At 47.6% G+C, this 9,875-nt stretch overlaps 1 protein-coding gene across 1 annotated transcript; it reads left to right on the top strand.

Moving 5' to 3' along the window:
* Positions 1-919: 919 nt before the first annotated feature.
* DPPA5 (developmental pluripotency associated 5) lies at positions 920-2,156 on the top strand. The gene is made up of 3 exons (XM_004044289.4): positions 920-1,068; positions 1,150-1,329; positions 1,804-2,156. The coding sequence occupies exons 1-3, from the start codon at positions 957-959 to the stop codon at positions 1,860-1,862; spliced, it is 351 nt and encodes a 116-aa protein (XP_004044337.1). The 5' UTR covers positions 920-956; the 3' UTR covers positions 1,863-2,156.
* Positions 2,157-9,875: the final 7,719 nt, after the last annotated feature.

The following is a 9,875-nucleotide window of genomic DNA, read 5'->3' as shown; positions in this document are numbered from 1 at the left end:
ACCCATTGTGTGTGTGTGTGTGTGTGTGTGTGTGTGTGTGTGTGTGTGTGAAGAGGTCTGCCTTAAGCAACCCTCAATAATGGACAGCTGAGGGGACATTAGATGTTACCAGGACTGGAAATGCCAGCTTAATCACCATCTGTAAAGCCATAAAACAGTGAAATCACACTCTCATCGAGTGATTCCAGTGCATCGCTCCAAACACTATGTTTAAAAAACGAATAAACCAAATTTATTTACAGAGGAGCCAGAAGCCTGGACCGGTTTTGGCTGGAGTGCGCAGGCAGGGCACAGGTGAGCTTTAAAATCCGGGTAGGTTCAAAGACTCTAGAGCCAGGGGCTTCGAAGAATGCTAATCCCTTCAGGTAAGATAATCAATTTCCGAATTTCGGTTTTCTCTTTTGTTCAATGGCAAGAGTTCCTCCAGAGTTCCCGGGACGTTGTCCGGGTCGCCAGCAAAGTGGAGCCGCGGGTCCTGCTCCTTAAGGCCGAGGGGATACGGACCCTTCTTTGGAACGTGTGAGGCAGGAACTCGATTCGGCAGCTACTGGGTGGTCCTCGCACCCTCAAGCCTGGACGCCCGCTTTCCGAGGTTCAGGTCCCACCGGTTGTTCCCTAGAGGAAGAGGCAAGAGCGCCCTGCCCCCAGCCATTCCCAAGCCCATGGGATTCTGGTGCGAAAGACACAGGTCAATGCAGGTGGAAACCCTAGTTAACTTGGAGACAGCTGGGCCCGGGTGAGGCTCTCCCGAAGTCGCGGGAAGCGGAAGAGATGGCAACCTGCTGGACCGCAGCCAGGGCGGCGGGGCATGGACTCAGGGTCCTGGCCCGGGCCGGGGGCGGGGCCTGGCCGGGGGCGGGGCCATCAGGTGCGAGGCTTTATCACCCCTGAGCCTCGGCCGGCGTGATTAGGCCTGGTTTGCGCTGGAGAGTGGTTTTGGTTGTGAGGGTCATAAGATGGGAACTCTCCCGGCACGTAGACATATCCCGCCGTGGGTGAAAGTTCCCGAAGACCTGAAAGATCCAGAGGTGTTCCAGGTCCAGACGCGGCTGCTGAAAGCCATTTTTGGTGAGTGTGCCCAGTACTGGCGGGCTGCCCCGGCTCGGGAGTCTCAGCCGGCCCGGGGATCTCATCTCTTTTCCCCAACAGGCCCGGACGGATCTCGAATCCCTTACATCGAGCAGGTGAGCAAGGCCATGCTCGAGCTGAAGGCTCTGGAGTCTTCAGACCTCACCGAGGTCGTGGTTTACGGCTCCTATTTGTACAAGCTCCGGACCAAGTGGATGCTCCAGTCCATGGCTGAGTGGCACCGCCAGCGCCAGGAGCGAGGTGAGAGGCCCAGAGACTGGGTACGCGGAACACAGGCTCGCGGGGGCCGCTTCGCGCCTCTCCTCCAGCCCTCTCCTCTTTCTCCTCTCTTGCTCGCTGCCAGCACCATGGGCGTCACCAGGGGTGCCCTTGGCATCTGGGCCTTCCCAAGACCCCTTTGGGAATGGGGACCCCAGAGTGCCGGCCGTCGGTCTTGGAGACCCAGGGGTGAGACTATGGTGAAAGGCGGCTGGTGCTGGACCCACTGGGCAGGGTTATCTGAGCTATCTCAACCGTCTCCCCGTCCCCTTCAGTTTCTTGGAGAATGTTCGAATGGGCCGAGTAGTCTCTGGTTCCAAGGTTCTGGGCCTGACTCTCAGGCCCAGAACGCCAGGATCAGAAGTCCCAGAAACGAACCCTGAAAGAGGCGGAGAACAGTCCGGGCGCTTACTATTTTCCCGCAGACTCACGCCGCTGTTGCTATTTCTGGTGCAGGGATGCTCAAACTTGCCGAAGCCATGAATGCCCTCGAACTAGGCCCTTGGATGAAGTGAACCAGCTTCCAGCCAATGCAGTGAAGCCCGGATGCAGAGATTAGGTTGTGGCCAGAGCTAGAGTGATTCCTTAAGCTTGTTTTAAAATCTGCTCCAGCCTAAAGAGTTAAGGGAAAACCATTTGTTCCCTTAAAGAGTTAAGGGAAAACCATTTGTTCCCTTAAAGAGTTAAGGGAAAACCCTTGGCTCTGAGTCTTGTTGTGAATATTTCTTTGATGGTTGTCAATAAAAAGTGTTTTTTTCCTTCATTTTTTCCCATTTTTAAAAATAACAATAAAGTTTTAAATAAGTTGATAGTTCAGTGTGGTTGATGGATTGTAGGTACTACCTTAAATATCTCTGAAGCACAGCTGAGGTGTGGCCCTGAGCTTAACCCTTAATTGAAATCCTCCAAAGACAAAATGAGGGTCCAAAGGCACACTTGGCTAGTGTCAAAAAGGGTGGAAGAGCCAGGGTCCTGAGATGCAGCACTGAACGAAAAACCTATGGGAGATGTGATGATTGTCTCAAGTGACCTGGACTCACTTGAAAACAACCCTATAATAGGTTGACATTTTGTATATAAGCTGAAAAGCAAATGTGTCCAACAAAAATATGGGAAGTCAGAACCATTGTTAGTGTAGCATGTTTTGTGTGTGTTTTTTGTTTCTTTTCTTTCTTTTTTTTTTTTTTTGGAGACGAGTTTTGCTCTTGTTGCCCAGGCTGGAGTGCAATGGAGCGATCTTGGCTCACTGCAACCTCCTCAACCCCCCTCCCCCGCCCCCACCCCTTTCAAGCAATTCTCCTGCCTCAGCCTCCCAAGTAGCCGGGATTACGGGTGAGTAGCTGGGATTACGGGTGAGTAGCTGGGATTACGGGTGAGTAGCTGGGATTACGGGTGAGTAGCTGGGATTACGGGTGAGTAGCTGGGATTACGGGTGAGTAGCTGGGATTACGGGTGAGTAGCTGGGATTACGGGTGAGTAGCTGGGATTACAGGTGTGAGCCACCGTGACTGGCCAAAATCTCAGATTTTCAAAGGGTTTTGCTCTCTTCTCCCAGGTGGTCCATACTCAGGGGAGATCCTCTCCTCTACAGTCTGCTTAACCTGCTTTATTTTTTCTTTATGGCATTTATAAACTCGACCGATAGTGTTAACTGGTCATTTTCCTCCTCTCTACTCCTAAGATTTAAACTCCAACAAGGCAGGGATATTGATTTTTTTGTTGTCCTTAAGAGGGGCAATATGGTATAGTACATAGTGGTTAAGGATAGTGTTGTAAGAAACGGACAGCAGCTAGAATACCTGGATTTGAATCTTAACTCAGCTACTTATTAGCTGGGGAACCAGACATATGTTAGCCTTTGTGCTTCAGTTCTCCACCTGTAATATGGGGATAATTATATCTACCTTATTGGGTTGCAGTGAGGATTAAATGAGATAAGACTATGTCCTAAATCTGTGAAGTATTAAAACAATGTCTGACACAATGGGCATTATTTCTTGAATGTATGAATAATAGGCTACTCTTCCTCTACTGCAGGACTGGAGTAGATTCCTGTATTACAGGTTCTGAGGGAGGAGGGACTCCAGCTTCCAGTCCTATCCTCTAAGGTTCTCATCATTGAAGACTCAAAGAGGGAAGGCCATGAAAGTCTTGTAAATGCATTGTTTTTCTACCCCCTGGAAGTCCTGGATGCAGTTTCTGGGACCATTAGATGCCATACCACTTGTGGGTCCCTGAGAAGACAAAGGCACATTTGGCATGCTATTGAGGTTTATTTGGAGTGGAGACCAAGGGATCAGTCACGTACCCTATTGGCATCTTGACCCTCCCCCATCCCAGCCCTGAGACCTGTGGCTGGAAGGTCCTAGACCACTCAGCCTGGCTCCTGCTCAAGATTTTGAAGGAAGGCCAGGCGTGGTGGCTCACGCCTGTATTCCCTGCACTTTGGGAGGCTGAGGTGGGTGGATGACGAGGTGAGGAGTTCGAGACAACCTGGCCAACATGATGAAACCCCCGTCTCTACTAAAAATACAAAAATTAGGTAGGCGTTGTGGCGGGTGCTTGTAGTCCCAGCTATGTGCAAGTCTGAGGCAGGAGAATCGCTTGAATCTGGGAGGCTGAGGAAGACCGTGCCACTACACTCCAGCTTGGGTGACAGAGAAACTCCGTCTCAAAAAAAAAAAAAAAAAGAATTATCTGGGCACAGTGGCACATGCTTGTAGGCCTAACTACTCAAGAGGCTGAGGCAGGAGGTTCGCTTGAGTTCAGGAACTTGGGGTTACAGTGAGCTATGATCGCACCAGTGTACTCCACCCTGGGCGAAAGGAAACTGTCTCAAAAAAAAAAATCTAAAATGATAGAAGTCTCGCTCCTATCTCATTTCATATACATTTCCTACTTCCCAAAAATAAGCAATATTTTCTTGAATGTCCATTCAAGAGTTTTTAAAAAATATAAGGAATTATACGTGTAGATTATTTTCTCTCCTTTACAGCTGGGTATTATTCAATTTAATTCTCTACAAAATGACGTGAGTTTATTCCCAATCTTTTGCTTTTACAAAGGTGAGATGAATACGTTGAATAACTTTTTTTTTTTTTGAGACAGTTTTGCTTTTGTCACAGGCTGCAGTGCAATGGCGTGATCTTGGCTCACTGCAACCTCTGCCTCCTGGGTTCAAGTGATTCTCCTGCCTCAGCCATCTGAGTAGGTGGGATCACAGGTGTGGGCCACTACGCCCTGCTAATTTTGTATTTTTAGTAGAGATGGAGTTTCACCATATTGGCCAGACTGGTATCCAACTCCTGACCTTGGGTGATCCACCCGCCTTGGCCTCCCAAAATGCTGGAATTAACGGTGTGAGCCACTGTGCCCAAAACAATACCATTGTTTTGCAAGTCTGCCAGTAGTATGTCTGTAGGTTAAATTCCCAGAGGGAGAATTGCTGGTCCAAAGGGGAAAAACATAATTTTGCTAAATATTATCATAGAGATTGCCTATTTCCCCATTGCCTCACCCTTTTTTGTTGAATCTGGTGAAGTTTCCCTGTCTTTTGTGCTGATAGCTTGAATTTGCTTTATGGACTAACAGTTGGTTGTTAGCACCCTCAGATGACCCTCATCTAGTGCACCCTTCAGAGAATCAGTCGGCCATGAAAGACTCTATGTGGGAATGTAGACCAGATACTTTTGAAACCCCAATTCTGCAGTGTAAATCAAGCACATAAAACTAACGGCCATGTCCTTTAAGTCTAGAATTCTTTCTCTCTCTCTCTCTTTTTTTTTTTTTTTTTTTTTTTTGGAAACAGAGTCTCTGTCACCCAGCTGGAATGCAGTGGCACGATCTCGGCTCACTGCAGCCTCTGCCTCCCAGGTTCAAGTGATTCTCTTGCCTCAGCCTCCCCAGTAGCTGGGATCACAGGCATGCACCACCATGTCCAGCTTTTTTTTTTTTTTTCTTCAGTATTTGTAGTAGACATGGGTTTTCACCATGTTGGCCAGGCTGGTATCGAACTGAATATCTCAAGCGATCCACCTGCTTTGGCTTCCCAAAGCTCTGAGCGTACAGGTATGAGACACCGTGCCTGGTCTAGAGTTCCCTCTTAAAGGCAGAGTTTCTAAATGCAGAAAACTTTAAGTGAGTAGGTATCAATTATGGTAGCAAAAGAGGGAAATTTAAGAATCTGCCATAAATTCCATGCAAGTCCTGGACTGAAAATATTTCAGCTCCCCTCTCCCAACCCCCCAAACCAAAAATAACAGCAATAAAATACTTTAAGAAAATTCATAGGTAAAATTTTGGAAGTAAAAGTCTGAAGGTGAAAAGCAGTGTTTGCCTTGGAGCGGATTTCTTTCTTTGAGTTTGCAGCTGGTGATCAGCTTTCCACCAAGGTTAAGTGCGACAATTACAGGAAACCTCAAGCTTTCTTGTAATGCAGATGAGAGGGGTCTGCCCTAAGGAGGGTCTGACAATGGGATTGAAGAGTTTTGGAGAGGAGATAAAACAAGTGCTTAGTCCAAGAAAGCCTTTAAACAACAAGCGATAAACACCCAATCAAGTGTAATCCTCCGACCCTAAAGTGGCTAGTAATAACAATAGCTAACGCTGATTGAGAGCTTCTAGCTCCGCGGGGCTAGAAGCTGGGCTCTTTTATTAACTGAATTCTCAAAATATTCTCATTGTCCATTTAAGGAAATTGAGATCCCACCAATCACACCATCTCCCAGTATTTATGTCTTACATTTAAATGTATACGTGATTTCTTTGGGGGCCCTATGAAATGTTTTTATTTTTAATTTATTTTTTGCGACGGAGTCTCACTCTGTTGCCAGGCTGTAGTGCAGTGGCACGATCTCGGCTCACTGCAACCTCCAACACCCGGGTTCAAGCGATTCTCTTGCGCAGCCTCCCAGGTAGCTGGGATTACAGGCACGCGCGGGCGTGCCCGGCTAATTTTTGTATTTTGAGTAGAGACCGGGTTTTGCCATGTTGGCTAGGATGGTCTCCAACTCCTAACCTCAGGTGATCCGCCCGCCTCGGCCTCCCAGAATGCTGGGATTACAGGCGCGAGCCACCGCGCCCTTCCGGGCCCTATGAGACTTTTTAGCCTTTGGGTGGGCTGATACAGCGGGAGAGGGGAAGCCGGAGTGGGTGTGGGTGTTCCTCGAAGGGCCCCGCGGGGTCACCTATGCCCAACTCATTCCCAAGTGGGCTCCGAGGCAGGCGCTGTTAGGTCTCCTGGGACTGAAGCCGCCTGCAGGGTGGTCTGGAGCAAGTCTCCCAACCTCTGTAGACAGGCGGGCCCTCCGGGAGCTTCCGGTCTGGTTAGGAGCCACATGGATGTAAAAATCCGAGAAATGAACACCGGTGCTGTGCTGGGAGGCTGAAATGTTGGGGACTAGACCTGGGCAGGGAGGTCAGGGACAGTCCCCCAAAGAAGTCACCTTGGGTGAGATCTGAGTGACCGGCAGCAGTGAGCCAGGCGAGGAGGAAGGGAAGTGCAGCCCTGGGAACAGGATGGTGTCTAGGCCAGAAGGTTGAGTCGGCTGGGGCATGGCCGGAACGGGAGCGAGGCAGTTCCCCCCGGGGCCTCGCAGACCTTGCAGAGAGCAAAGGTAACCCATCCAAAGGTTTTGAGCAGGAGGTGACTATGGAACCACCCGGAACCACTCAGATAAGCTGTTTCCCTGTCCCTGGAAGCTAGGATCCTAGGATCCGTTTGGATCCTGATTCTTCTCTAATGGCTCTGCCCTGTCTCTCCACTGCTCCCATCGACTCATTTGTTGAATGGCATTATTGAAATATTTGTTGAAGGCCGGGCGCGGTGGCTCACGCCTGTAATTCCAGCACTTTGGGAGGCTGAGGTGGGCAGATCACGAGGTCAGGAGTTCGAGACCAGCCTAACCAACATAGTGAAACCCCGTCTCTACTAAAAATAGAAAAAAGCTGGGCGTGGTGGAGGGCGCCTGTAATCCCAGCTACTCGGGAGGCTGAGGCAGGAGAATTGCTTGAACCTAGGAGGCAGAGGTTGTGGTAAGCCAAGATTGTGCCACTGTGCTCTATCTAGCATGGGCGACACAGCTAGACTCCTCAAAAAAAAAAAAAAAAAGAAAAAAAGAAAAATTTATATATATATTTGTTGAGTGTCTGCTTTGCTACATACTCAGGAGTGGTGTTTTAGGAAGAAAACAAAAATGAAAATGTGGCCCACGAACATTTTCAGGATTTCAGAGACTATTTTCAGAAAACAAGTGTCTGGAGTGTTACTTACATGAAAGAAATTTGGAACATTAAATTGTATGGTAACTAATCAGAGGCAGAAATATTTTTTTCAAGGAGTTATCTGTATGGCACTAGAATTCCAGCGTTGGAATTTGTCCAGAGAGGGGCTGCTGCACCAAGTCTTGTAGCCATTTTGCAATCTCTGCTGCAGAAAGGGAAGGACCAGGTTGTCCAAACTTCACTCCAATTGTCAAAAGCTGGTCTTAGTTTCATGGGATTCCTCTTTTCCTTCTAGCTTCAACAGTCTAAATATTGTTGCATTGGGGATAGATAAGATTTACCTTCATGAAAATGCCAAATTAGCTGACCCTGGGATCACTGCCCATGAATTAGCCCTGTTCTGCAAGGAGCAGTACTGTAAAACAAAAGAGCCAAATTAACTACGATCAAACCTTTGTATCCGCTGTTCTGCAACCACAGATTCAACCAACCTCCCATCAAAAATATTCAGAAAGAAAACAATAACAATGCAACAGTAAAGATACAAATAAACCCCAATACAATGTAACTATTTACATAGCATTTGTATTGTTAGTAATCTAGAGATTATTAAAAAGTATAGGGGAGGATGTTTATAGGTTATATGTAAACATGCCATTTTACATTAAGAACTTGAACATCTGTGGATTTTGGTATGGGAGAGGGGGTGCTGAAACAAATCTCTCAGATACGGAGAGATGACTGTAATATTTCATTGTACCACTATAAAAGGAGAAGAAAATGTGCAACATAGGGCTCCTAGCCTAAACTTCTTTCACAGGCATGGGAATTTAATGGGGACAAGTAGGGCAAAAGAAACAGGAGTATTAGGGCAAAAGAAAACAGGGCTTGGGGTCTGTGGGAGGGAAAAGAACTAAAAAGAGGAACAGATAGACAATTTATCTCTTTTTGAAGCTTTAGTAAATTTTGATGAGAAGAGTCCCAGACCCATCTGTCTTTTAAAGAATACAGATAATCAAGTGCTGGGGTCAGGGGCTATCCCATGTTCAGGATGGTGATTTTGTGGGTGGGGTAGGCTGGCAGAGCCTACTGACATCTGGGTGATGAGAAGATGTTGGTTGGTTAGGATGGCACTTCTCACTCAAGCCCTATAACTTGATTTTCCAAGATTAATGATTACTTAGCATTATTTGATTTACCCCCCTACCCCCAGGTTCCTGTTGTAAACTAAAAATAAAATTGTGGCTCACATCTGTAATCTCAGCACTTTGGGAGGCCAAGGTGGAAGGATTGCTTGAGGCCAGGAATTCTAGACCAGCCTGGGCAACATAGCAAGACCCGATCTCTACAAAAATTAAGAAATTAGCTGGGTGTGGTGGAACATGCCTGTAGTACCAGCTGCTCAGGAAAGCTGAGATAGGTGGGAGGATTGCTTGAGCCCGGGAGTTGGAAGCTGGCAGTCAGCTCTGATTGTACCACTGCACTCCAGCCTGGGTGATGGAGCAAGACCCTGTCTCTAAAAAATAAATTAAAAAATAAATTAAAAATGTAAATGTAAGAACTGGTAGAAAAGGCTGGGCGCGGTGGCTCACGCCTGTAATCCCAGCACTTTGGGAGGCCGAGGTGGGCAGATCACAAGGTCAGGAGATCGAGACCATCCTGGCTAACACGGTGAAAGCCCTTCTCTACTAAAAATACAAAAAACTAGCCTGGCGTGGTGGCGGGCACCTACAGTCCCAGCTACTCGGGAGGCTGAGGCAGGAGAATGGCATGAACCCGGGAGGCAGAGCTTGAAGTGAGCTGAGATGGCGCCACTGCACTCCAGCCTGGATGACAATGCGAGACTCTGTCTCAAAAAAAAAAAAAAAAAAAAAACCTGGTAGAAAAAAATATTTAAATAATAAATTATATAATCAGGCTTCTATAAACCCAACATCAAAGGCAGAAATCATAAATCAAAATAATACTAGATCAGGGAGCTAAAAAAATTGGAAAGTCCCATTCTTTTTTTGTATTTTTAATGTTTTTGAGATGGAGTCTCACTCTGCTGCCCAGGCTGGAGGGCAGTGGCACAATCTCAGCTCACAGCAACCTCCACCTCCCAGTTCAAGCGATTCTCCTGCCTCAGCCTCCTGAGTAGCTGGGATTACAGGTGTGTGTCATCACGCCCAGCTAATTTTTGCATTTTTAGTAGTGGGGGCGGTTTCACCATGTTGGCCAGGTTGGTCTCGAACTCCTGACCTCTGGCAATCTGCCTACCTTAGCCTCTCAAAGTGCTGAGATTACAGGTGTAAGCCACCATGCCT

Source organism: Gorilla gorilla, chromosome 5 (genome assembly GCF_029281585.2).
Source record: "Gorilla gorilla gorilla isolate KB3781 chromosome 5, NHGRI_mGorGor1-v2.1_pri, whole genome shotgun sequence".
Classification (NCBI taxonomy): Eukaryota; Metazoa; Chordata; class Mammalia; order Primates; family Hominidae; genus Gorilla; species Gorilla gorilla.
Note: the sequence above shows the minus strand (reverse complement) of the source record. Positions and strands in the feature narration are given on the sequence as shown.